General features: G+C 45.5%; 1 protein-coding gene across 1 annotated transcript in view; it reads right to left on the bottom strand.

Moving 5' to 3' along the window:
• The window catches only part of VWA3A (von Willebrand factor A domain containing 3A), a 59,062-nt gene extending 33,818 nt beyond the window's left edge, over window positions 1-25,244 (bottom strand). The window contains exons 1-13 of the mRNA XM_023225011.2: window positions 25,165-25,244; window positions 24,731-24,854; window positions 22,100-22,224; window positions 21,923-22,000; window positions 18,835-18,889; window positions 12,269-12,367; window positions 10,797-10,903; window positions 6,340-6,465; window positions 5,078-5,186; window positions 4,770-4,835; window positions 3,239-3,364; window positions 1,141-1,276; window positions 625-728 (exon numbers count right to left, since the gene is read on the bottom strand). Coding sequence (XP_023080779.2) covers window positions 625-728; window positions 1,141-1,276; window positions 3,239-3,364; window positions 4,770-4,835; window positions 5,078-5,186; window positions 6,340-6,465; window positions 10,797-10,903; window positions 12,269-12,367; window positions 18,835-18,889; window positions 21,923-22,000; window positions 22,100-22,224; window positions 24,731-24,854; window positions 25,165-25,226 — 1,317 coding nt within the window. The 5' untranslated portion in view covers window positions 25,227-25,244. The remainder of the gene's footprint in view (window positions 1-624; window positions 729-1,140; window positions 1,277-3,238; window positions 3,365-4,769; window positions 4,836-5,077; window positions 5,187-6,339; window positions 6,466-10,796; window positions 10,904-12,268; window positions 12,368-18,834; window positions 18,890-21,922; window positions 22,001-22,099; window positions 22,225-24,730; window positions 24,855-25,164) is intronic.
• Window positions 25,245-27,047: the final 1,803 nt, after the last annotated feature.

Raw genomic sequence — 27,047 nt, 5'->3', positions numbered from 1 at the left:
ATCCATCCATCCATCCATCCATCCATCCATCCATCCATCCATCCACTCACCCACCCACCTATCCATCCACCTATCCATCCGTCCATCCATCCATCCATCCATCCACGTTTCCATTCATTCATCATTCTTTTCCTTCTTCTGGCCAACCTTCCTTCCAACTACCTTCTCAGCCATCCAGTAAACATTCATTGATTTCCTACTCATACTAAACATGGGGGATAGAGAGTTAGAGAAGTGTTCCCTGTTTATACTTCATACTTGATGGGGATTTAAATATGTAAAAATTCATGCATTAACCCTTTATGGGAGCAATAGCAGAAGTCTGCATTAGGTACAGCGAGGACATAAAGAGAGCGAGTCTGTCCTGTCTGAGTTGGGAGGAGAAAACCTTCATGGAGGAGGTGACCATGGTACCTGATTTATCCCTCTTGCCCCATCTCCCAAGTTCAATTTTTCAGATCTTTGAAAACCAACAGCTACAGTGGATTTGATGTGCATTCTAGGGTCCTGGGTGGGAAGCCTGAATCCCTGGTGATTCTTATTGCCAGAACATTTAAGAAGGTGGGAAAAGCCACCAGGGAGCTCTCCTGTGGAGGACTGGAGAAAATGATGAATCTGAATTACCTCATGGATAGTCGATGATACTGTTTTCTGGAGAATAGGTACAAATTCCTCCACAGGAGAGAATGCGTTGGGTGCCAGGACCTGATACAGACTTAATTTCTTGGCTGAAAAAATAAATTGTGAGGTTGTAAGCACTGCCTGGGAAGCTCCAAAGGGTTCGAGCCTTTTATTTTTTTGAGACAGGGTTTTGCTCTGTCACCCAGGCTGGAATGCAGTGGCACAATCGTAACTCACTGTATCCTCAAACTCCTGGACTCAAAGTATCCTCCTGCCTTAGTCTACCTGAGTATCTGGGACTATAGGTGTAGGCCACCATGCCCAGATAATTTTATTTTTTATAGAGATGGGGTCTTGCTATGTTGCCTAGGTTGGTCTCAAATCCCTGGTCTCAACTAATCCTTCCTTTTTGGCCTCCCAAAGTGCTGGGATTGCAGATGTGAGCCACTGTGCCTGGCAGGATTCAAGCCTTTTAGTCAGTCACCTGTTTCCTGAGTTCTGCCCTCTTTGGAGATTTACCTTTCAGACCATTGACCTTAAGCCACTCTGCAGAAGTCTTGTCCAAGTTTGGAAACTCAATGGTGAGAGGAGCGTCATGCTTTGGGGGTTTAGGCAAGAGGCTTATGAGTAGCCCATTTGCATTCTCTGTGGAAATCTAAATTCAATGAGAAAGCCCTCATTACATAATCATATTTTAGAGTTGAAAAGTCCTCAGTCTTCACCCTCCACCCAGTCAACGCAAGTGGAGCATCTTAAACACTCCATGGTAGATTAAAGGCGGTTTTGCCTTTCCCTTCCGTCATCCCCTCCCCTTCTCTGGAGATTTCTGGAATTTCCAGGGGAAGACGGAGGAGTACCCAGCAACTCGTTTGCTCTCACAGTGGCCTATGCTCCTGGCTCCCTCCCTAACCTTACCGGGAAGATCAGCACCACGGACTCCAAGATGACAGGTCTCCCCTCCATGCTTTGGAGAACTAAAAACTCCTGCAGCAAATCACTCAATGAGCCCCCACGTGGCCACCCTGTGGCCACATTTACAAAGTAAAGAACCGAGGCTCTGAGAGGTTAAATGACATAGTGAATGTATAAGTAAAACATAAAACAGCAAGTCTCAAACTTCAGAGATTTGAGCACTGCCTTCATGAATTTTGCTATATCTGAGTACTACTGTATTGTTATATTTTAAGAATCAACATGTAACATTAAAGCTTTTTAGTTATTAATTTTCTTTAAGTTTAAAAATTCAATCCCTTTCACAATTTTAGAAAGAAGATCTATGATGACCATAATGAGCTAGTTTGAAATAGATACCATTTAAAAAATATATTAATCCATGCACCACCTAAAATCATCTTGAAAACTACAAGTAGTACATGCACTTCATTTTTGGAAACTCTTGGCAAGGTTTTGGGCCTCAGACCTGGGTTCAATCCAAACTCAATTTATTTCTATCTCTGCAATCTTAGGCAAGTTATGTAACCTCTTAGCTTCAATTTCCTCATCTATAAGAAGTAATAATATACTTAACTCAGACTGTTGTTAAGATAAAGCATTTAAATAATTGAACATTGTGCCTATCTTATAATGAGCATTTAATAAATGAGAACTACTATAATTTTTTTTTTTTGAGATGGAGTCTTGTTCTGTCACCCAAGCTGGAGTGCTGTGGCACTATCTGGGCTCACTGCAACCTCTGCCTCCTGGGTTCAAGTGATTCTCCTGAGTCAGCTTCCCACATAGCTGGGATTACAGGTGCCTGCCCCCACACCTCACTAAGTTTTGTATTTTTAGTAGAGACAGTGTTTCACCATGTTGGCCAGGCTGGTCTTGAACTCCTGACTTCGAGCGATCCACCTGCCACAGCCTCACAAAGTGCTGGGATTACAGGTGTGAGCCATCACACCTGGCCAAGAACTATTATAATTCTAATACTAATTGTTGTTATTGTATTTATATATTTTTAAAATTCTTATTTGAGACAGGGTCTTGCTCTGTTGCCCAGGCTGGAGTGCAGTGGTACCATTATGGCTCACTGCAGCCTCGACCTCCCAGGTCCAATCATCCTCCCACCTCAGCCTCCTGAGTAGCTGGGACTACAGGCACGTGCCATCATGCCTGGCTAATTTTTTAATTTTTTGTAGAGACGGTGTTTTGCCATGTTGCACAGGCTGGTCTTGAACGGCTGGACTCAAATGATCCTCTGGCCTTGGCCTCCCAAAGCACTGGGATTTCAGGTGTGAGCCATGGCTGAGGTGTGAATGACTCTCTTCAAGACAGCCTATTCTGGGTGGTTGAGGTTTTCATGATTCTCCAAACTGGGGGTAAGGGAGGGGACAGTGACAAGACAGAGGGGGTGGCAGGAGCCTGCTGATCTTTATCTGAAATAAATTTTACAGTTAGTAAATCCACCAGGATCTTTCTGGCACCATGGTGGGCCCACCCAGCCCACCCAACTCAGAGCTCTGGGGTGCAATGAAGGGTGGGCCTTGCCTTGTTTCCATTTTAGGAAGTGACGGGCACCGGCAGCTGTGCCGTCTATGAACAGGTGAGAAAGGGGAACAAGGTCAGCTGAGTGCTGCTGGGAGAAGGCCCCAGAATTGACACTCACACCACCTACCTCCTCCATGGTGCAGGTGAGCGCCTCACAGGGGCTGCTGTGCCTCAGGGCTTGCACGTGGCTGAGGAGGCTCTGGGCCTTCTGAATTTCTGCCAGGAGCTCATCCATATCCCGGCTGGTGTAGAGCTGAGGGTGGCAAGAGCAATCAGCCAGCCAGAATCACTTGACTACCTGCAGAGGCCAACCCAGGAAGGGGCAAGCAGACAGGCCAATGCCCAGGCAGAGGGGCAGACTTTCTCCACTAGGCCTTATGAACTGCTACCCATGTGCCAAGAAGAGCCTGCAGACATGCTGTGCTCCGTTTGTGCAATTGGCCTGCTGTGTTTTAAAACAATTGAAGAGTTTTCTAACTGTAAAAGTATAAAGAAACACTTTACATGCACTAGGATGGCTATAATAATAATAATTATTATTTATTTTATTATTATTTTTAGAGAAAGGGTCTTTTTCTGTCACTCAGGCTGGAGTGCGGTGGTGCAATCATTGGTCACTGTAGCCTCGAACTCCTGGGCTCAAGCGATCCTCCTGTGTCAGCCTCCTGAGTAGCTGTGACTACAGCCATGTGCTACCACGCCAGGCAAATTTTTAAATTTTTTGTAGAGATGGGCTGTCACTATATTGCCTAGGCTAGTCTCAAACTCCTGGCCTCAAATGATCCTCCTGTCTCAGCCTTCCAAAGCACTAGGATTACAGACATGAGCCACCATGCCTGGTCAAGCCACAGGTTTTAAGATAAAATATTTCTTAAACCAGTCAGTTTCAGTAATTTACCTTTCTAACCTCTGTAGTCCGAGTCACCTACAGACAGAGTCCAGATGATGAGGTATCAAGATAGGGCGCTGCCTGAGTTTGGCTCCCTGCTATGACAAGCAGGGACCTTGTGACCTTTGAATTTACTTGTGAGATGCGAACACTCATTTACTCATGGTTATTAACGGTAGGCAAGACACAGCCTGGGAGCGACCAGATGATTGCATTCTTAATCTTCCAAATGGACCTACACACATGTTTGCTAATCGTTGCCTCCCTTGTGAACACAGGGTGGCTGATGTCTAGTTATTAACTGGGACAAGGACAGTAATGGATGGATCGGTACAGAATGGATTGCTCATTTTGCTCTGCAGTGGTCCCCTGCAGTAGCAGGAGTTGATGTAGGAGAGAAAATCAAGGCAATTCAGACTCAGTGCTTTGCGGGGAGCAGAGCTAGGCTGGGGCCTATATTAATGGCAACTGGAGAGTGATTGAGGATTCTGCAGGCAGGGTTTTAAAAGGCCCCTGGGCTCCCAGGCATGCAATCAATGCATCATACAGGCTGACCAAAGCATCTCCTGTGACTTCAGGTTGTCCCTGTTCTTCCCACATATTCATTCTAACCCGATTTTACCTGTGTAACCTCATTGAATACAGGTGGGGACAGGGAGAAAAGGAGAAACAAGTGTATAGTGTGGTCCTGGCCCAGACCTCCTGGGTACAACCTTGGAGGCAGACAAGGAGAGAAGAAGAGGGGCCACGTGTTGGCAGAAGGGCTTACCTCCATCTTTGGGCTGTAGCAGTGGTAGTAGCCCCTAACAGCTTCTGCAAGGTTCTTCAGGATAGCCTGCAGGGATGAGGCCAGGGTCAGCCCTCACTAGGGCAACACCAATACTCCAGTAAGCCTTCTCCTTGACTGAACCTCCCAATTATCCAAAGCTTCCCATTTTACCAAAGGGAGAACCAGGCACAAGGACAGGTGCATTCTCGTCCACACTTGGGGGCCTGTCCAAGCATGAGGCCTCAAAGGCCAGCCCAACTCACTACCGCCAAAGCCAAGGGACACCTCAGAGAATCTCAGGCACTCACAGGGGGCATCTGATCATCGCAGCTGTAGGTGATGAAGTGGATGATGAGGTCTCTTCCCATGGTGGACTGCTGGATGTAGTCGGACAGGATTTCAGAAGGCTGATCTGGGCTGGGGAGAAGGGAGAGAAGTGGACACCCCAGGTCAGATCACTTTGAGAACATTTCAGAGCAAAATGGTAATTCCCAAGGAACATCTACCCATTCTTAACTGGGCCACCTGTGTCCCAGGTCACCTATGCGGGATGCAGGGCTAGGTGAACTGCAGGGCTAGGTGGACTGCAGGCCTGGCTGCCCTGCCTCCTCTGCAGATGGGTGGCCTGTGACTGCAGTCCTTCCCTCGTGTGTGTGTGAAGAGTCATAGTTGATGATCTTTTCTCTCTTTCCTTCTTTCTTTTCTTTCTCTCTCTTCCTTCTTTCCTTCCTTCTCCTCTCTCTCTCTTCCTTTCTCTTTCCTTTTTCTCTTTCGTTTTCTCTCTCTTCCTTCTTCCTTTTCTTTTTCTTTCTTTTCTTTTCCTTCTTTCTTCCTTGTTTCCTTTTCTTTTCATTTTTCTTTCTCTCTTCCTTCTTTCCTTGCTTCTTTTCTCTCTTCCTTCTTTCCTTCCTTTCTTTCATTCTGTCTCTCTCCTTTCTTTTCTTCCTCTTTTTCTCTCTCTTTCTGCCTGTGACTGTGATCCTTCCCTCATGTATGTGTGACGAGCCATGATTGATGATCTTTTCTCTTTCTTTTCTCTCTTTTCTTTCTTTCCTTGTTTCTTTCTTTTTTCTTTCTTTTTTCTCTTTCTTTCTTTTCTTTCCTTCCTTCCTTCCTTCTTTCCTTCCTTCTTTCTCTCTCTCTCCCTCCCTCCCTCTCTCCCCCTCCCTCCCTCCCTCCCTACCTCTCTTCTCCCCTCCCCTCCCCTTCCCTTCCCTGGGTCTCACTCTGTTACCCAGGTTACAGTGCAGTGGAACAATCATAGCTTACTGCAGCTTTAAACTCCTGGGCTCAAGCAATCCTCCTTCTTCAGCCTCCCAAGTAGCTGGGACTACAGGTGCATACAACCATGACCAGCTAATTTTTATCTTTTTTTTAGAGATAGGTTCTCACTGTGTTGCCCAGACTGGTCACAAACTCCTGGCTTCAAGCAGTCCTCCTGTCTCGGCCTCCCAAAGTGCTGGGATTACAGGCATGAGCCACTGTGACCGGCCAGTCTTTTCTCAAACAGTGGTTTGGTTCTTCAGTCCCTTTTGTGTAGTATGTCACCTGCTTAGGAAAGAAGACCTACCAGCTTCTCATGACGACCACCAGGGAATCCAGCCCCTTGAGAGTGAAGATCTTCTTCAGAGCTTGTAGCAGGTTGCTGCCTCCATCAGGCTGCAGTGTCTTTACCCAGAGCTTAAGTTCCTGGAGGCTGGGGGGAGACAACAACGGCAACCTAATTGTAAGACTGTTTGTATTTAATTTCATTTTAATTTCTTTTTAGAGATAAGGTCTGGCTATGTCACCCAGGCTGAAGTGCAGTGGTGCAATCATAACTCACTGTAACCTCAAACTCCTGGGCCCAAGCGATCCTCCTGCCTCAGCCTCCCAAGTAGCTGGGACTGCAGGTGTGTGGCATCCTGCCCAGCTAACTTTTATATTTTATGTAGAGGGCTGGGCATAGTGGCTCATGCCTGTAATCTCAGCACTTTTGGGGGGAAAGGTGGGTGGATCACTTGAGGTCAGGAATTCAAGACCAGCCTGGCCAACATGGTGAATCCCATCTCTACTAAAAATACAAAAAAAATTAGCCAGCTGTGGTGGCACATGCCTGTAATCCCAGCTACTTGGGAGGATGAGCAGGAGAGCTGCTTGAACTCCAGAGGCAGAAGGCTGCAGTGAACTGAGATTGTGCCACTCTCACTGCATTCCAGCCTGGGCAACAGAGTGAGACTCTATCTCAAAAAAAAAAAAAAAAAAAAATGTAGAGATGGGGGTCTCACTGTGTTGCCCAGGCTGGTCTTGAACTCTTGGCTTCAAGAGGTCCCCCTCCCTAGCTTCCCAAACAGCTGGGATTATAGGTGTGAGCCCCTACACCTGGCCTGTAGTATTAGGTACCAGGCCCAGGACAAATATTAGCTCATTTAAACCTAATGATAACTTGTTGAGGTGGTACCTTTATTCTCATTTTGTAGATGAGGAAACTGAGTTAGTACTTGCCCAAGGTGATAATGTAAGCAACTGGTAAAACTGAGATTTCAAACCAGGTCTGACTCTAAGATCTGAGCTTTTAGAAATTTGTGCTATGTGAGGGTCTGGGGCTGAGTTCCTTCCTCCCCATGCCCACTCTCTTGGGAGCCAGCCCTCAACAGGAGGCATGGAGTTAATTCTGCAACCCTAAGAAGGCTCTAAGAGAAAGCATTATAGCTGTATGGCTTATGTCCCACGTGGGTTGGGGTACACACCACTGGTGAGAAGAAAAATAATTTAACTTGATTCTTGGCTAAAACTTTGCACAACACTAGTGAAAGAGGTCTGTTCTTTCTACTTCAAAAAATCAAAAATCTGAAAGAGAAAATCTCAGCGTGGTGCTAATAAGTTCACCTTTCATGATCATAACTGTCAAGTCTCCTTTTTGAACAGCAAGAACAAGTCCCAGGTCTAGCGCCTTCTCTAGCCAATAGATTTAAGCTGGAATTTAAAACCATTGTTTTTCTCTCATTGTATTTATTTATATGGCTGCTTTCTTTCTTTCTTTTTTTCTCAAAGCCATTAAAGAAAGATATATGGTTGCTTTCTAATTATAGAAATATAATTACATGATTATAGAAGTATAATCATGCAAGTGACATGAACTTCTCAGTTATGGTATTGATAGAAAGTTTCCTTCAGGCCAGGAGCAGTGACTCATGCCTGTAATCCCAGCACTCTGGGAGGCTGAGGAGGGAGGACCACTTGAGGCCAGGAGTTCAAAACCAGTCTGATCAACATAGCCAGACCCCATCTCTACAAAAAAGGAAAAATTTAAAAAATTAGTTGGGCACACCCTTGTTGTTCTAGCTACTGGGGAGGCTGAGGCTGGAGGATCATTTGAGCTCAGGAGATAAGACGGCAGTAAACTGATTGTACCACTGCACTCCAGACGCGACAGAGCAAGACCTTGTCTCAAAACAAAATGAAACAAAACAAAAAAAAAAACAAGTTTCTTTCAATAAAAAATAAATAGAATTGAAGTAAAGAAAAATCAACAATAGTACACATGGTAGGCCGGGCACAGTGGCTCACGCCTGTAATCCCAGCACTTTGGGAGGCCAAGGAGGGTGGATCACTCGAGGTCAGAGTCTGAGACCAGCCTGGCCAACATGGTGAAACCTCATTGCTACTAAAAATACAAAAAAAAAAAAAAAAAAAAAAAAAAATTAGCAGGGCATGGTGGAGCACACCTGTAATCTCAGCTATTTGGGAGGCTGAGGCAGGATAGTTGCTTGAACCCAGGAAATGGATGTTGTGGTGAGCCAAGATCGCACCACTGCATTCCAGCCTGGGTGACAGAGTGAGACTCCATCTCAAAAATAAAATAAAATAAAATAATATAATATAAAATAAAATAAAACAAAACAATAGTACACATGGTAAAGATATGACATAGGGATATGACAAGAGAATTCTAGGAGTTCCTGAAGATGCAGAACTTTTGGCTGCCATCCATAACAACCCAGGGGTCACTGCTCCACCTAAAGTGGAAATCAGAGTACAAAATGCTCTCGTTCATTGAGTACCTGGCACTAGCCCGGTACTTTGTTTTCATTTCACCTCCATAACAGTCCTGTGAAGAGTGGGTAGGACTGACCTTGTTTTGCAAATGAGAGAGTTAAGGGACTTGTCAAGAACACGCAGTGACTGTTGGGGTTGGGATTCAAAGCCAGAGGGCCAAGAGTGGGCAATTCTCCATCCGCAAGGGCTCTTCTTTACAGCTAGTGCTGGCGAGGGGGCCTCCCTCCTAGAAATCTAAGCACATGCTTTTTTTTAAAACTTTTTAGTTTTTTTGGAGACAGGGTCTCTCTCTGTCACCCAGGCTGGAGTACAGTGTCACAACCATAGCTCACTGCAGCCTCGACCTCCCTCCCAGTCTCAATCAAACCTCCCACCTCAGCCTCTCGAGTAGTTGGGACTATAGGCACATGCCATCACACCGGGCTAATTTTTAAATTTTTTGTAGAGATAGGGTCTCACTGGGTTGCTCAGACTGGTCTCAAACTCCTGAGCTCAAGCGATCCTCCCACCTTGGCCTCCCAACGTGCTGGGATTACAGGCATGAGCAACTGGCCCTGGCCAAAGCATGTGCGTTTTCCTGGGATCTGGAATCCAATCCTGGCTCTGCTGCGTTGGGCATCTTCCCTAAGCTGAGTCTGCATTTCCTCATCTGCAAAATGAGGATAATAATCCTATTCCATGGGGTGGGTATATATACTAAATACAATCATCTATGCAAAGTACCTAGTATGGCAACCAACACATGGTGGGTGACTGAGGACATTCCTTTCATGGAAAAGAAATTTCTACTCACTGGATAAATAGAAATTCTTACATACCTTCCTCCTATCCCTAAAAAAAACCCCAGGCTAGAAACCCCCAACTAAAGGACATCCATGCAGTAGAGTACTATGTAGCCATTAAAACAAATGAGGTAGATTTGTACCCATTGACAGAGATTCAAGACCAGCTAGAAAGCCAAAGCACAGAGCAGTGTTATATAGGTCCTGTTTATGTCAAAATAAGAAGGTAAACACACAGATGCATGTGTGTGCAAATATTATTTGTGGAAGTGATATAAGGAACTATTTTGGGCCAGGCACAGTGTCTCACATCCGTAGTCCCAGCACTTTGGGAGGCCAAGACTGGAAGAGCACTTGAGGCCAGGGGGTCAGGACCAGCCTGGACAACATAGCAAGATCCCATCTTTACAAAAATAAACAAAATGGCTGGGTGTGGTGGCTCATGCCTGTAATCCCAACACTTTGGGAGGTCAAAGTGACAGATCCCTTGAGGTCAGGAGTTCGAGACCAGCCTGGCCAACATGGTGAAACCCTGTCTCTACCAAAAAATGCAAGTTAGCTGGGCGTGGTAGCGCATGCCTGCAGTCCCAGCTAGTTGGGAGGCTGAGGCACGAGAATCACTTGAACCCGTGAGGTGGAGGTTGCAGTGAGCCAAAATCACACCACTGTACTCCAGTCTAGGCAACAGAGGCGCTGTCTAAATAAATAAATAAAAATGTAGCAGGGTGTGGTGGCACATGCCTGTAGTCCCAACTACTCAGGAGGCTGAGGTGGGAGGATTGCTTAAGCCCAGGAGGTCAAAGCTGCAATAAGCTATGATTGTGCCACTGCACTCCAGGTTGGGAGACACAATGAGATCCTGTCTTGAAAAAAAAAAAAAGAGGGAGACTCATTTGCTATTATTTATCATCCTTTCATACTGTTGGAATTTTTTAAAAACATGCATGTGTTATTTTCACAATAATAAAACTATCTTTGCTAGTTTGCTGGATAAAAACAGTGTCTTGTGGTCACTTTATCTGTTGGTTTATGAACTGCTGCATGGCCATCTTTCCAAAAATTGTTTCTGCTTTTGTGAGTTGTCTCTTTGTACTCACTTATCTAGTAGTGTCCTGGAGTTTGCAGTTGGATTATTCAATAAAGACTCTGCTGGTTAGGGAGGAAAATGAAAAAGTCAATATCACCGTGAGGCAGGAAAGCCACTCACACAGAGGCGCTGACTTCCATGAGGTTCGGCCAGAGGGACCTGGCGTTGGTGCCAAAGGACAGGACAAATAGCTTCTCCTTGTGGCTCAGCTGCTCATCGATGAGGCTCTGTTGGACAAAAGGACATCACTGGCTCCCATAGCCAGGGGAATGTGGAGCCTGGCTTTGCCTCTCTCGCCTTAGCCGGCCCCTCTGGGCTGGGTCTGAGCTGTGCTGAAACATGGCTGCCTGAGGCTGGACTTAGCAGCCAGCCCAAAGCCGACATTTGCTTCCCACCTGCCGGGCCTCCTGTGGGTGGGATGAGCATCTGGGCTGCCATCTCAGTGTGGTATGGTTGGCCCCTTGGCACTTACCTGTGGCACCCGGAGAGGGAGGACAGGGGTCGGGGCAGTGGTGTCTCTCTAAGGCATGTGAGCTGGAGATGGAGCTGGTGAGTATCCATCACTTCTCCCTCTTCTTCCTGGCCAGCTAGAAATTCCACCTGTATGCCACCCCCATGAGCTCTGCCCTGGCTAACAGTAGACCACTCCACCTGAGGGATCTTTGGAAACTCTGTCCTGAGGACTTGTCATGAAGGGGGAGACTGCTCTGCAACCTGTCCCCTGACATCCGCTGAGACCAGGAACAGGGAACAAGTCTGGAGGACAGCCCCACACTGAGCCTCATAAAGGCTCTGCAGGACCTGTACAAAATACAACGGGCTATTGCTGCCATGGTACCCATAAGAAAATAGCCTGTCCATACCACATCAGGCTGCAGAGGCTTTTCTTTAGGCCAGACTTCTCACTGTACACTTATGAGAAGACTTCTCACAGAGCACTTCACTTGCACAAGCTCCTTTTACCCTTATGGTAACCCTAGGTAGTCACTGTTATCATCCCCATTTTACAGAGGAGGTAAGTAAGACACAGAGAGATTAGTTAACGCAGTCACATGGCCCGGAATTGGTGGAGGTGGCTGGGATTTGACTCCAGCCATCTGACTCTAGTTTTTAGCCTCTCTGCTATGGATGTGAGTTGGGGATGGAGCAATGGGCAACACCAGCCTGTTCACTGCTCTCAAGCTAGAGCTGGTGAGTATCCAATGGGAACCATAACTCCAAAGAAACCAGAATAGCTCCTCCATCCAGAAAAGGCCAGAAGCCCTGTGCTGTGCTATGCTATGCTATGCAGGAGTCTTCACATCCTCTTTCCAGGGAAACATGGGAGCTCTTGAGTCAAAGTCTAGTTAGCAGGTACTGTGGTGGTGAGAATACTGGAAGTTCACACTACAACCGAAAATGACTCTGTGGTTGGGTTTTGTAGAATTCAACATAGTTCTCTAACCATAGGTGCTAATTAATTTAGTGTGAACTGTTCTTAATAAGACACCCTATCTTGCATTTGCTATAAACAAGCTAGTCAGCAAGCTCAGGAAGGAAAGCCTGGGGGTGGTGGGTGGTTCCAGGTGTTTCAGTGCGCCAGACAGACTTACCATGAGGTCCTTTTGGAACTCCTCTTTCTGAGGGCCACTGCTGACGGCTGACACATCTATGAGGATGCTGACTCTGGCCCCTTTGATGAAGCCAAATGCCTAAAACCAAAGAGGGCATTTGGAAACAGCCAGTACAAATCTGTGCGTCTCCTACACTGAGCTGCTCTGTGTGATGCAGCGATGCGAACACTTCCCTCACCCCTAACAAGCAGCAGCAGACAGAAACTCCATTTTATAAGGGAAAAGCAAAACCCAATATCATGACTTCAACTCTGGGCATGACTGCTCTTATTTTGTGGCAGCCTCTTCTTTTTTTTTTTTTTTTTTTTTTTTTTGAGACGGAGTCTCCCTCTGTCGCCCAGGCTGAAGTGCAGTGGCGCAATCTTGGCTCACTGCAAGCTCCGCCTCCTGGGTTTACTCCATTCTCCTGCCTCAGCCTCCCGAGTAGCTGGGACTACAGGCGCCCGCCACCACACCTGGCTAGTTTTTTGTATTTTTTAATAGAGACGAGGTTTCACCATGTAGGCCAGGATGGATCAGCCTCTTCTTTATAAGATTTTTCCCCTTATATTTATTGTCTAATCTTATGAAGTAATACATGGTCATTGTGGAAAATCTGGAGACTGTAGAAAAGCACCCTTTGTTTGAAGATATAAAATTTGATGGCTATTTATATTAGCTTATCTGATTTAATTTCTCTATATCCTTATTTATTTTTTGCCTACTCTACCGATCAAAGGCAGATGTGTTAGCTTCACCAGCTGCAATGGTATCTCTGTGAGTTTCTAATTATGTTTCTTGCTTCTTCTTTTTGAGATGGTGTCTTGCTATATTGTTGAGGTTGGTCTCGAACTCCTGGGCTCAAGCAACCATGTGCCACCACATCCAAGTTTCTAACTGTGTTTCTAAATGCTATTATTACTCTATAGCTATTACTCCTTGACTTATGATGGGGCCACGTCCTGATAAACCCATCATAAGTGGAAAAATCATAAGTTGAACCATTCTAAGTCAAGGACTGTCTGTATTACTTGTCGATGCTGTTTGACTCTGCACATAAATGTTCATCTTGTTAAAGCTGCATTGTGGATTGGAACTTTCATTCATATGAAATTGATAGTTCTCCAGGGGCAGTAGGTTCCATTCGGTGTTTTTCCTTAAATCCTACTTTATTGGATATCTAATTTTCCTGTTGAATTCACTCTTCTGCTCTCAGAGAGTATTTTATATCTTCTCTTACACCTGCAGCACTCCCTTTCTGTACTCTCCCAGCAAGTGATTTTGCCTCCAATTTTGCTGAGAAAACAGAAACAAATTGGAAAGAATTTAAAAAAATCTTTCCATGCAGAGTCTACTGACCTACCAGCCCATAGCCCCACACACTTCACCTTTTTCCAGTTAAAATGCATCTAAGGCCAACCAGCAACGGTCTAGGCTAACCTTTGACTTGCATCACTGGATCCTCTCTTGCTAAATAGGAACTCTGCTTCTGTGATCATCCCTTCTCCTGGATCATCCATTCCTATTGATTGTACAACTTCCATCATCATACGAACAAGTTATAATATCGCCCATCTTAAAAAAGATACAGACCTCTCAGGATGCCATCTCTCCCTCCTGCTGCTGTTTCATTTTTCGGCTCTCCATCTTAGCCACACGTCCTTACCTCCCGGGGACCCATTCAAGTTAGGTTCTCACCTTCCTATTCCTCTGAAACCACATGTGTCAAGGTGATCAATGACCTTTGTCTTGCCAAGGATTTAACCCTTGTCTTGCCAAGCCCAAGGGTTAAATCCAAATTCTCAACTTTCTCGAACTCTGAGTAGCATATAGCACAGTTTGACTGTGTCAAGAATTTAACAAGTTAAAACACTTTGTACATGTGTCTTCCAGGACATCACATTTTCCCACTTTCCCCTCTATTCACTGCCCAGATTTTCTTAATTTCCTTTCCTAGAGAGTCCCTCCCTCCTTGTTCCAAAGTCACAATACTGGCATGCCCTAGGAACTTGCTTCTGAGGGTGTGGGTCATGGGCCGACAGCATCACCATCCCCCAACTTGTTAGAAATGCAGAGTCTCAGCCCACTCCAGGCTTACCCAATTAGAGTCTTTATTTTAACAAGGGCTTCCAGGTACACAGTGGCACAATCATAGCTCAGTGGAGCCTGGAACTCCTGGGCTCAAGTGATCCTCCTGCCTCAATCTCCTAAGTAGCTGGGACTATAGGTGTGCACCACCACACCTGGCTATTTGTTTTTTAAATTTTTTTTTAGAGATAGGGTCTTACTGCATTGCCCAGGCTGGTCTTGAACTCCCCGTCTCAAGTGACCCTCCAGCCTCGGCCTCCCAAAGTGCTGAGATTGCAGCCATGAGCCATCACGCCTGGCCACTCTCTTCTTTATCTACCTCAGGGTTTGCCAGCTTTGGCACTACTGACATTTGGCACTATTGACATTTGGGCTGGATAATTATCTTTTGTAGGGAGCTGTCCTGTGCATTACAGGATGGTGAGCAGCATCCCTGGCTGTTGATAAACTAGATGTAGGTAACAACCCCTCTCCTCCAGCCATGACAATCAAAAATGTCTCCAGACATTGCCAAATGTTCCTGTGGGGCAAAGTCTCCCCTGGTGGAGAACCACTGTTCTTTGATCACCTCCTAAGTGATCTGAGTGTCATGCCTTTGAATACCATCCAAACACTAATAATTATCTGAGGTCCATCTTCAGATTTCTCTTGGAACTTCAGACCTGTGCACCCAACATCCTGTTCCGCTTCTCTGTCTGGAAGTCTACTAAGCCCTTCAGGCTTCACATGTCCAAAACAAGACCTCTTGGTTTTCCTTCTCAAGTCTGTTTCTCCCTCAGCCTTCCCCATCTCAGTAAATGCCATTCAACACTGGCCCAGGTGTTCTGGCCCCAAACCTATCTAATCCATCGGCAAGTTCTGCTGGTCCTACCTTCCAATTGTGCGTTGAATCTACCATATCTCATTCTGTCGACCCTAGAGCTTGAGTCTAAGCCTCCATCATTCTCAGCCAGCGCAGTTGTCCTGTTTCCACTTTTACCCCCTGTATAGTCAAGTTATGCAGCAGCCAGTGTGATTCTTTTGAAACTTGTCAGATCAGGTCACTCCCCGGCTTTATTAAGGCCTTCATCTTTGGAATCAGGCCCTCCTGGACTTCAACCTGCTCATCTAACCTTGTCTCCTTTCTCCACATAGCTCACTCTGTGCTTGCTGCACTGGCCCATGTGCTGCTTCTGGAACATACCAAGCTGGTTCCTGCCTCAAGACTTTTGGACTTGCTGTCTCCTCTGCTTGGAACATTCTCCCCAAAATATTGGCAGGGCTCACCTCTGCACTTTCTTTAGGTGCCTTTTCAAATGTCTCCTCTTCAGAGTGAGTATCCTCAACCATTCCATTTATTTATTTTTTATTTTATTTTTGAGAGGGAGTCTCACTATGTCTCTCAGGCTGGAGTGCAGTGGCATGATCTCAGCTCACTGCAACCTCTGCCTCCTGGGTTCAAGCAATTCTCCTGCTTTAGCCTCCTGAGTAGCTGGGATTACAGGCGCCCACCACCACGCCTGGCTAATTTTTGTGGTTTTAGTAGAGACGGGGTTTCAGCATTTTGGCCAGGCTGGTCTCAAACTACTGACCTCAAGTGATCCGCCTGCCTTGGCCTCCCAAAGTGCTGGGATTACAAGTGTGCACCACCATGTCTGGCCTAAACCATTCCATTTAAATAGTCCTTCTGTTCCACTCTTGGTTCCCTTACTCAGCTTTGTTTCTTTTTACAGCACGTAAGCTCCATGAAGACAGGACCTTAGTATTAGTCATGGTTTTTTTCCCCCAGTGAACCATTCCTTTAGCAAGTACTGGTCATGTTGGTAGTCTCAGTCCTAGAACAATGTCTGTTATACAATGACTCAATATGTGTTTGTTGAATTCATGACCCAAATATGGCACAAGGCTTTCTAGGGTATTGCCAGTCTGGAGGCAAGAAGCTGAAATCTAGAGCCAATTCCATTTCTTTTAAATTAAAAACAAGCTGCCGGCCGGGTGTGGTGGCTCACGCCTGTAATCCCAGCACTTTGGGAGGCCAAAGCGGGCGGATCACAAGGTCAGGAGATCGAGACCACGGTGAAACCCCGTCTCTACTAAAAATACAAAAAATTAGCTGGGCGCAGTGGCGGGCGCCTGTAGTCCCAGCTACTCAGGAGGCTGAGGCAGGAGAATGGCTTGAACCCAGGAGGTGGAGGTTGCAGTGAGCCAAGATCGAGCCACTGCACTCCAGCCTGGGCGACAGAGCAAAACTCCGTCTCAAAAACAAAAAAAAAACAAAAAAAAAAAAACAAGCTGCCATGAGGACTTTACAGCTTTTGGAATTGAAAACATTCATTCCCTAAACCTAGCCATTGAAGTTCTAGACATTTATTCCATAGAAATAACTGGACAAGTATGTAAGAGGCAATTGGAGCCGGGTAATACCAGATATTCTCATTTTTCAAGAGAAATCTGATAGCAGACATGAAAGTGAAATATCAGGATTTTAAAAATCTTGGCAACTAATTTGAAAAATATTTAAAACTAGGGAGCCCAGAACAGCATGGCTGTGGGCCAGATTTGGCCTGCATGCCACTAGTTTATAACTTCTCCTTATCCTCTGCAGACACAGATCCAGAGAAGCGAGGCCACTTGCTAGGGCCTTAGTGAGAGAGCAGAGCAGGAACGGTGACCAGCGATTATCTGGCCATCACTCAGGCTGCCTGCCTTAACACCCAGGGAGCCGGTGAGCTGATTCACAGGTGATCGCTTCCCTGGGCTCTTCCATGGTTTCTCTGTAGCTCTGTCAGAAAGGGGTGGCAGGAAGAAGGGGCTATCGATCCCCGCCATCTTTGACAAAGGTGCCAGGATGGGGTGATGGGGGTGGGTCGGTAAGAGCAGCATGTGCTACATGGATGCCTATGGAGTATGGGAGGATTTCATTCCTCTGGGGTCTCTCTGCCTGTTACCATGGGCAACCAGAGGGGTCCAGCTATAGCCGCAGACAAGCATCTGCTGACTCAACTTGTCCAAGCGAGTGAAGGAGGTTCTGGATCTGAGATGTAGACCACACCCTGGAATTGGCAGGACAGGCAGGCTTAGCACTATGTTGTTACCCACTGGTCTTGGGTAGAGGTGGGGATTGGGAGTAGGCAGCATGACTTTCAGCATCTGCTTTTCCCAGGGTTTAAAGCAAGAGTTGAAGATTGGAACTCTTCCCGTTGGAAGCAAACGGGAAGCCAGAAAAGTGCCAGTTGATGGCAATTAAGCTAAAACAAATAAGAAAGCAAATCAAAGGTTAATTTGCCCATGATCACTCTTCTACCCTTGGGTTCTGAGAAAAACATTTAATTAAAAAAAATTTTTTTTTCAAAGACAGGTCTTGCTCTGTCACCCAGGCTGGAGTGCAGTGGCACAATCATAGCTCACTGCAGCCTTGAGCCTCCTGGGCTCAAGAAATCCTCCTGCCTCAGCCTCTCAAGTAGCTGGGACTACAGGTGTACACCACTACGCCTAGCCCTTAATCAAACTTTTGTGGGGTTTTTTTGTTTTTTGTTTTTGTTTGTTTTTGAGATGGAGTCTCATTGTGTCGCCCAGGCTAGAGTGCAATGGCGTGATCTCGGCTCACTGCAACCTCCACCTCCTGAGTTCAAGCAGTTTTCCTGCCTCAGCCTCCCGCGTAGCTGGAATTACAGGCATGCACAACCACACCCAGCTACTTTTTTGTATTTTTAGTAGAGACAAGGTTTCACCATGTTGGCCAGGCTGGTCTTGAACTCCCGACCTCAGGTGATCCACCTACCTAGGCCTCCCAGTGACCTGGGATTACAGGCATAAGCCACCACGCCCAGCCCTTAATCAAACTTTTAAGAAAAGTGATATCCAGATGATCAGCCTTAGTCTTCTAAATCTCATTGTGGGTCTGAAGTTAAATGCCTAGTGCACATCTACATTCTCACCTGCCCAGTACCCGTTCCCCCTTCTGGTAACAGTGCTCTGGCCTTCCACATGCAACCATCTGTCTCCCTTTCTCAGTCCATGAGGGCTGGGGGGCTAACCCCTAGTCTCTTTCCCCTTCCCCCATGTCTTTTTTTTTTTTTGCCCTAGAAGTGAACACTAGTTCCAGGCCTAGTCAGATAGTATATTTCATCTCCTTGGCTATGTTGATTGGTGTAAATTGGTCAATGGGAGTCAATCCCAGGATTTGGAAATTGTGTAGGGAACAGGAAGTGAGGTTCCTTTCTACTGGAGCTGCTGATCACCACCTTCCTATGCCTGAAGAGAGATGTCCCGAGAATAAAACCAACTCAGAGGAAAGCAGAGCCCACAGGCATAGAGGTGACATCATCTGAGCACCTGGATCCAGCTGTGGCTTGGGTTTTCATTTACGTAGGTTAGTAAATGCCTTTTTTAGCTTAAGCCAATTTACACTGGAGGTCTATCATTTGCAACTGACAGGGTTCTAACAAATACAGATGGAATGAGTGAAAGGGGGCAAAGAATTAAACCTATGCCTTTACCTTCTTGCTGTTTTCTGTGAGCCACTGAATTCTCTCTTGATAGACTTCAATAGTTCTGTCAAGACATCAGAAAGACTCATCACCCAAGGTCAATGTCCTCACTGAGCAACAACAGCCACTTACATACACAAAAGGCAGGTATGAATAATTTTTTTTTTTTTTTAAACGTGCATAGGGTCTTGGAAGAAGGTGGTGAACATTTTAAGTGCACTGTAGTGCACGCCTATAGTCCTGGCTACTCAGGAGGCTGACTTGATCACTTGAGGCCAGGAGTTCAAGACCAGCTTGAGCAACCTAGTGAAACCCTGCCTCCACAAAAAATACAAAAATTTGCTGGATATGGTGGTGCATGCCTGCAGTCCCAGCTACTCAGGAGGCTGAGGTGGGAGGATCACTTGAGCCCAGAAGTTCAAGGCTGCATGGAGTTATGATTGTTCCACTGTACTCAAGCCTGGGCAAAATCAAGCAAAGACAAAACTGAAGATACTTGGTTTGCTAGGGCACTAGGTATAAGGGGATTGCAAAAGGGATCGAGTATATAGGTGCTGCTCTACTGGTGACACAGTGCACAGGATAAATGACAATGGTTTGGTGGATCAAGCGGTGGAATCAGGCCCTCCCGGACTTCAACCTGCTCGTCTAACTTCATCTCCTTTCTCCACATAGCTCACTCTGTGTTCATTCTGCTGGCTGTGGACAGGTCTGTGGAGGATGGAGGAGGGTGTTCTTATGAGAAAGTTGGAAGACCACCCTTGCACTTGCTCAATCTGTGTCTTCTCAGAAGAAATTGTTCCTAGTCTCCTGGAAACTGATCATAAAGGCACAACAGAGGCAGTTAAGCAATCATTTCTACTGGATTGATTAACAAAGAACCTAGTTTCTGAAAAGTAGTCCCGGAGGGCCTGATTCCACCGCTTGATCCACCAAACCATTGTCATTTATCCTGTGCACTGTGCCACCAGTAGAGCGGCACCTATATACTCGTAGCTGGCGGACCTTCTGGAAGCTGCCTTATTGCATGCCTGGCTGGAGACTAGCATATATCATGTGCACAAGGTAAGGACTCAGTCACTTGAATTTAATTGACTTGTCCTCACTGGGGGCAGGTGAGATTTGGGGGCCTAGAGAGGGACAAAAGAGGTCTTTGGAAATGAGATCATGGGGTAGTGGGTGGTAGATAGAGTCATAAGGGATACATGAGTTATGAATAGAGCTAAGAGGATGAGCTTTATTTTTATCTTCTTATTTTTATTTGAGACAGGGTCTCATTCTGTTGCCCAGGCTGGAGTGCAGTGGTACGATCATGGCTCACTGCAGCTTCAACCTCCCCTGGCTCAGGTGATCCTCTCACCTCAGCCTTTAAGTAGCTGGAACTACAGATGCACAACACCACAACTGGCTAATTTTTATATTTTCTGTAGAGTTGGAGTTTCATCATTTTTCCCAGGCTGGTCTCGAACTCCTGAACTCAAGCGATCCTCCCGCCTCGACCTTCCAAAGTGTTGCGATTACAGGCGTGAGCCACTGTGACCAGCTGAAGATGAACTTTATAAGAAAACATGTTTTGTTCAAGATCCAGCTTTGCCATCTACTAGCTGTGTGACCTTGGACAGGTGTGGTAACCTTTCTGAGCCCCAGTTTCACCATCTCCAACATGAAGATAACAACAGGATTTGTTACCTTCAATTTGCTAAAAGTCAATTTACTGAAAGCCAATCTTCTGAAAATCAATTTGCCAAATGACCAATTAGCTAAATAGACTTGAACATTCCTTAAAATGCTGGATTCACAATTAAAACTGATAAACCAAAATATTGCAGAATTCTTTAAAACCTGTTTCAGCTTCCAACCTAATAAAAGTTACTATAAATTCTACAGTTCAATGGTTTTGAGAAATTTGAGCAATTGATCATTCCATGAATGGCCATTCAGCAATCAACTTTTGGTTAACTGGCTTGAGAGTGATAGTTTTATAAGGGGAAACCCCTTTCTCTTGATTCTCATTCTCTCTTTGCTGGCTGTCTTGTAAGATGTCCCTTTGCTCTTCCTTCATCTTCTGCCATGAGTGTGAGGCCTCCCCAGTCATGTGGAACTGTGGGTCCATTAAACCTCTTTCTTCTGTAAATTGCCCAGTCTCGGGTATGTCTTTATCAGCAGCATGAAAATGGACTAATACACATGTGCTATCAAAACCTGGTTTAGGAGTGGGGATGCATGCACATTTTTGCCATATATTTGCAAAGGTATGAACGCAATCAATTTGACATTGAAAGTCATTACTCTTAACCATTAAACACCAGATGAAGCTGTGTCATCCAAGGGACTATGGATTTCATTTTATATTTTTTTAGAGATAGGGTCTTATTCTGTTGCCCAGGCTGGAGTGCAGTGTTGTGATCATAGCTCACTGCAGCCTCGAACTTCTGGGCTCAAGTGATCCTCCCACCTTGGTCCCTCAAAGCGCTAGGATTATAGGCATGGCCCACCATGCGTGGCCCTAGACTATGGATTTGAAAAGGCTGACAGACATTAATCTGGTCCAACCTTTCTATTTGAGAAAAGAGGAAATTGGGGCTAGAAGTGGGAAGAGACCTGCCCATCTCCCTGGGTGGTAGACTTTTTTTTTTTTTTTTTTTTTTGAGACAGGGTCCCACTCTATTGCCCAAGGTCTCACAGATATTGCTGTTTGAACAAAGTTACTTCCAGGCTACCGAAACGACATAATTCTTTTTTTTTTTTTTGGGACAGTTATGCTTTTGTTGCCCAGGCTGAAGTGCAATGGCGTGATCTCAGCTCACTGCAACCTCCACCTCCTGAGTTCAAGCGATTCTCCTGCCTCAGCCTACCGAGTAGCTGTGATTACAGGCATGCACCACCAGGACTGGTTAATTTAAAAAATATGTATTTTTAGTAGAGACAGGATTTCACCACGTTGGCCAGCCTGGCTTCAAACTCTTGACCTCAAGTGATCCACCTGCCTCGGCCTCCCAAAGTACTGGGATTAGAGGCATGAGCCACCATGCCCAGACCAAAATGACCTAATTCTTGAGCTCCATGGTGTTGGGAGGATGCTAAGAAACATACTTACTCAGAAAGCTTTGACTCAAAGTGGTGGATGATCTGGGTGGAGAAACGTATTTTCTGCACAACATTGGTGTCCTCCTCCCTGAAGAAGCAAAGCCTTATGAGGGGGTCTCTCGGGCCCAGGGGGCTGCACATGTGTTGCTGCAGCTGTGGGGGTTGTGGGGAACAGCTTCAGACTTACAGCACTTCTGTGCCCTGGCTTATCAGGTCAGCCAAGGTGAGCTTCTGACACTTTAAACTGTGAGCCGAAAGCCAGTCTTCAGAGTCCTCCCAATCTGAAGACTGGGTCTCGCTCGCCTGCAGCCTCTGCAAGACAAAAGCCAGAGTCAAACAGAGAAGTGGAAAGAGAGGGAAGGAAGAGGTTCCCTTCACACAGATACCCAACGGGGGCCAACTCAGACTGATCCTATCTTTTTTTTTTTTTTGAGACGGAGTTTCACTCTTGTCACCAAGGCTGGAGTGCAGTGGCATGATCTTGGCTCACTGCAACCTCTGCCTCTCGGGTTCAAGTGATTCTCCTGCCTCAGCCTCCCGAGTAGCTCGGATCACAGGCATGTGCCACCACGCTTGGCTAATTTTTGTCTTTTTAGTAGAGACACGGTTTCAGCATTTTGGCTAGGCTGGTCTCAAACTCCTGACCTCAAGTGATCTACCAGCCTTGGCCTCCCAAAGTGCTGGGATTACAGGCCTGAGCTACCATACCTGGCCCCCTGGTTTGCCTGTTTTAGACACAGGGCCTCGCTCTGTCACCCAGGCTGGAGTGCAGCGGTGTGATCGTAGCTCACTGCAGCTTCGAAGTTCTGGGCTCAAGTGACCTTGCCTTAAGTTCTGTGCCTGAGGTCTGCTCTGCCCTCTGTCTCAAAGGGAAATTAGCAAGTGTTGAAGAAGTGTGAAAAACACTCTTACAATTACTGGAAATACTTAGATAGCACTTATTACATGTTAAGCACTTTCCATATATTAACTCATTTAATTTTACAAAGTAGGTTCCATTATGATAACCCCATCTTGCTTACCAGGGAACTGAGGTACAGATAATTTAGGTAATCAGTCCAAGGTCATGCAGCTAGAAAGTGGCAGATGTGGAATTCAAACCCAGGCTGTGAAGCTCAAGTCATGCTTCTAACCATGGTACTATGTTGTCTCTCTAAACTAGCACCAAACTGTGACCATCTCCATGAAGGAGTGAGAGGACTGAGGGGCCAGATTATTTTCTCATTGTGTGATTCTATGCTAACAAATGTCCTGCCCTTGAAAGGCACCATCTAAAACCATAGGTCTCTGTCGCATATCTAGGGAAACACAGCTCTCTATCACATGGACACTAGATGTCACTCTTCTCACCTTTCAGACTCAACCCTCTCCCTCGTTGGAAACACTGAGCATGGTAGACTTTTTTTTTTTCTTTTGAGACAGGGTCTCATTTTATTGCCCAGGCTGGAGTGCAGTGCCACAATCTCAGCTCACTGCCAAAATCTCAGCTCATTGCTGCCTCAGCCTCCCAGGCTCAAGTGATCCTCTTTCTTAGGCCTCCTAAGTAGCTGGGACTATAGGCATGTGCCACCATACCTCACTAATTTGTGTATTTGTTTTTATTTTGGTGGAAACAGGGTTTCACCATGTTGTCCAGGCTGGCCTCAAACTTCTAGACTCCAGCGATCCTCCCATCTAGGCCTCCCAAAGTGCTGAGATTACAGATGTGAACCACCGTGCCTGGTGAGCATGGTGGACTTAATAATTCACCTTTCTTCCATCTGTTTTGCTTTTGAAATGATGTCACGTTTTAGGACACAGATTTTGTATTATTCATACTTGAAGACACACTATTAAACACATTATGGATTCTGACTTTAGGCCATGCTGATTATGTAACTCAACTAGCTCATTTGCATAGAGAATGGTAAGATCTTTGTGTTGGAGCAATCCTTTCCCTCTTTCCTTCAGGTTCATCTGCAAGGCAAAGGAGGCCCCAGCTGTGGCTGATAAATATGAGAATGATCCTGTGTACACCTGGGAAGTCATGCATTTTGATATAAAATTAGAGGAAAGATGCATGTCATCAACATCTGAACTCATTACAAGACTTCTTCAGAATCTCAAAACTCTATCAACCTTTCCTCATCTCCTTTAATTAAACTTGCTTTCCTGTAAATGCCAGAATCTAAGTAAATCATGAGTATTTTTCTGATTGTTTAATTGCCAGCATTATAACTGGATTGTTTTTGACTATCATTTCAAAGGTATCATATTTAAACTCTAGTGTGGGTTAGGTACATGGTTGTGCACTAGCCTTGCTTGAACATGGCAACCACTGATTGCCATTGTTTCCCTGTTAGAATGAATTCTGAGTTCTAGATAATCCACTCACCCTCTTGGGAAGGCCCATTGAAGGTAAGCCTAAAATCATAGTCTGGTAAGAGGTTTATTCTCCTATTATGCCCCATTTGTCCAACAGCACTTCCTGAAATGGATTTCTGAATCTAGATTTCGGGGAATCTCAAAAGCAAAGCAAATCTCAGGAAGGGGAATTTTAGAATCAAATGCTTAAGACTTCAGGCCTTGATAGCATGATCAGAGTCTTCACATGCTCCTGAATATTTAGTGACATGGCCAAATAGGCTATACAATTTCTATATAAACAGAGAGATTCTTCAGTCATTTCTAAAGGCAGAGGATTAGAGATAAATGCTTAATTAATCTTTTTCAGTTCTAGAATCCTATGAGAAGGAAGAAATCCCCAGAATTTAGCACATTCTGCATTCCCTGAATGATTTGTAGTATCACGACCCAGTTAAAGTGCCATGGTCTTTACCAGTAAGTCCTGTGTCTGGTTAACGTGTGTAACCAGTAATCCATTGTCTGAATTCTGACCAAGTCCATTCACATTCTTCTGCTTTAGTGACTTCTCTGAATCTCTGCCAGTGTTTCTCCTAATGCTACAAAACATAAAGTAATTTGATGAATGCCTGTGCACTGGGCATTGATTGGTTTGACATCCCCAGTGCCTCCTCTCTTTGCCTTAGTCCCTACAAGGATTCTAGAAACATTTTTCTGTGCAGTAACTGAGAAGGGTTCCTGCAGAGTCCTGATAAAATGTGGACTCCAGTTCCATGAGATATTTTATCATTTAGATAACTAAAGCCCTCCGGTGGCTCTAAGAAGATTCAATGACCCAGTCTCACCCTCAGCTCCCATGAGCAAAATGCTGTTGTGTTTTCATTTGCAAAATCAGAGAACTATGCTTACCAATGGTTTTCCAGAAGCATATTTTCTTGGCCATGGAAGACATGACTAGTTTGTGTAGCCATTGCAAAACACCCAATGCTTATTTTCCTAAAGAAGGAAAGAATACCAGAAAACAGGATAAATGTGGCACACAGACAATAGTTTTGGGGGGTATCTATATTCAGCACAACACTTTTCTACATTTTTAAATTAATTTTTTTTTGAGATAAGGTCTCACTCAGTTGCCCTGGCTGGAGTACAGTGGCCCAGTCATGGCTCACTGTAGCCTTGACCTTCCAGGCTCAAGCAATCCTCCCACCTCAGCCTCCCAAGTAGCTGGGACTACAGGCACAAGCCACCATGCCCAGCTATTTTTTTCTGTTTATTGTAGAGACGGGGTCTCACTATGTTGCTTCGAATGGTCTCGAACTCTTGGGCTCAAGTGATCCTCCCACCTAGGCTGGGATTAGAGGTATGAGTCACCATGCCTGGTCATTTTTTAAAATTTTATAGACAAGGTCTTGCTTTGTCACCAAGGCTGAGGTAATGTGGTGCTAACATAACTTATAGCAGCCTCGAACTCCTGGCCTCAAGAGATCCTCCTCAGCCTCCCTAAGTCATGGGATTATAAGAGTGAGCCATTGTGCCCAGCCAACCCTTCTTTACTTAATTCATTCAGTAAATACTTATTGAACACCTACCAGGTATCAGGCATTGTGCCTGGTGCTGAGGATACAATGGAACAAGATAAAGCTTTCTCAACTTCAACACTTTAACTCTTGGACCGGATCATTCTTTGCTGTGGGGGCCGTCCTATGTATTGTAGGATGTTTAGCAGCATCCTGGCCTCTACCTGTTAGATATCAGTAGCATCCCTCCGCACTTTTTCCCAGTGTGACAATCAGAAATGTTTCTAGACATTGCTTAATATCTCATGGACAGCAAAATTGTCCCTAGTTGTGAACCACTAAGATAGACATTGTCCTTGTCCTCCCAGCGCTTATATTCTAGAGGGGGAGACTGATATTAAAAAACTAAATAAAATAATTACAAATTGTGGAAAGTGCTGAAGGAACTAAAAGGATGTGATAGAAAGTAATCAAGGTGCTAGGCACGGTAGCTTACACCTATAATCCCAGCACTTTGGGAGGCAGGCTGAGGCAGGAGGTCACTTGAGGCCAGGAGTTCACGACCAGCCTGGGCAACCCAGCGAGACCCCATCTCTATAAACAAAATAAAGATATATTTGCCAGGTGTGGTGGCATGTGCCTGTAGTCCCATCTACTTGGGAGGCTGAGGCAGGAGGATTGCTTGAGCCCAGGAGTTTAAGGCTGCAGTGAGCTATGATTATGCCACTGCACTCAATCCTGGGTGACAGAGGGACATTCTGTCTCTAAAAAATAAACAAAAATCCACACGCAAATCCGATGTTACACCCCCTTTTCTCCCTGCTGCTTAAAACTGATCAAAGCCTTCTCTATTTCTAGGATGAAGACTGAGATCCTTCAGATGGCATCTGAGGACCCTCAAGGTCTGGCTGCTCCCACCTACCCCTCTAGATTTCCCACTTCACCACTGCTCTCCTCTGTGTTCCACAAGGGCCTCCCTTTCCAGTTCTTGGAATTCTCTAGTTCCTTTAACCACAGGGCCTTTTCATGTGCTGCTTCTTTGCTCTGGAACATTCTTCTCCTTCTCCCCTACCCTAATCATCTTGGCATTTTAGCTCAAATATCATTTCTTCCAGGAAATCTCCAGCATCCCATTCTATTTCGGTTTCCTTTGCTTTATACAGACTTTCATAGAACTATGCTCTTTTAGGGCAGGTATTTTAATTTGGAATGATACATTCATTAGTGGGATTTTAAAAAATTTGTGTGTCTCTCTCCTTACACTGTAAGTTACAT

The sequence above is a fragment of the Piliocolobus tephrosceles genome, chromosome 17, assembly GCF_002776525.5.
Source record: "Piliocolobus tephrosceles isolate RC106 chromosome 17, ASM277652v3, whole genome shotgun sequence".
NCBI classification, from domain to species: domain Eukaryota; kingdom Metazoa; phylum Chordata; class Mammalia; order Primates; family Cercopithecidae; genus Piliocolobus; species Piliocolobus tephrosceles.
This window is presented reverse-complemented; position numbering and strand designations above follow the sequence as displayed.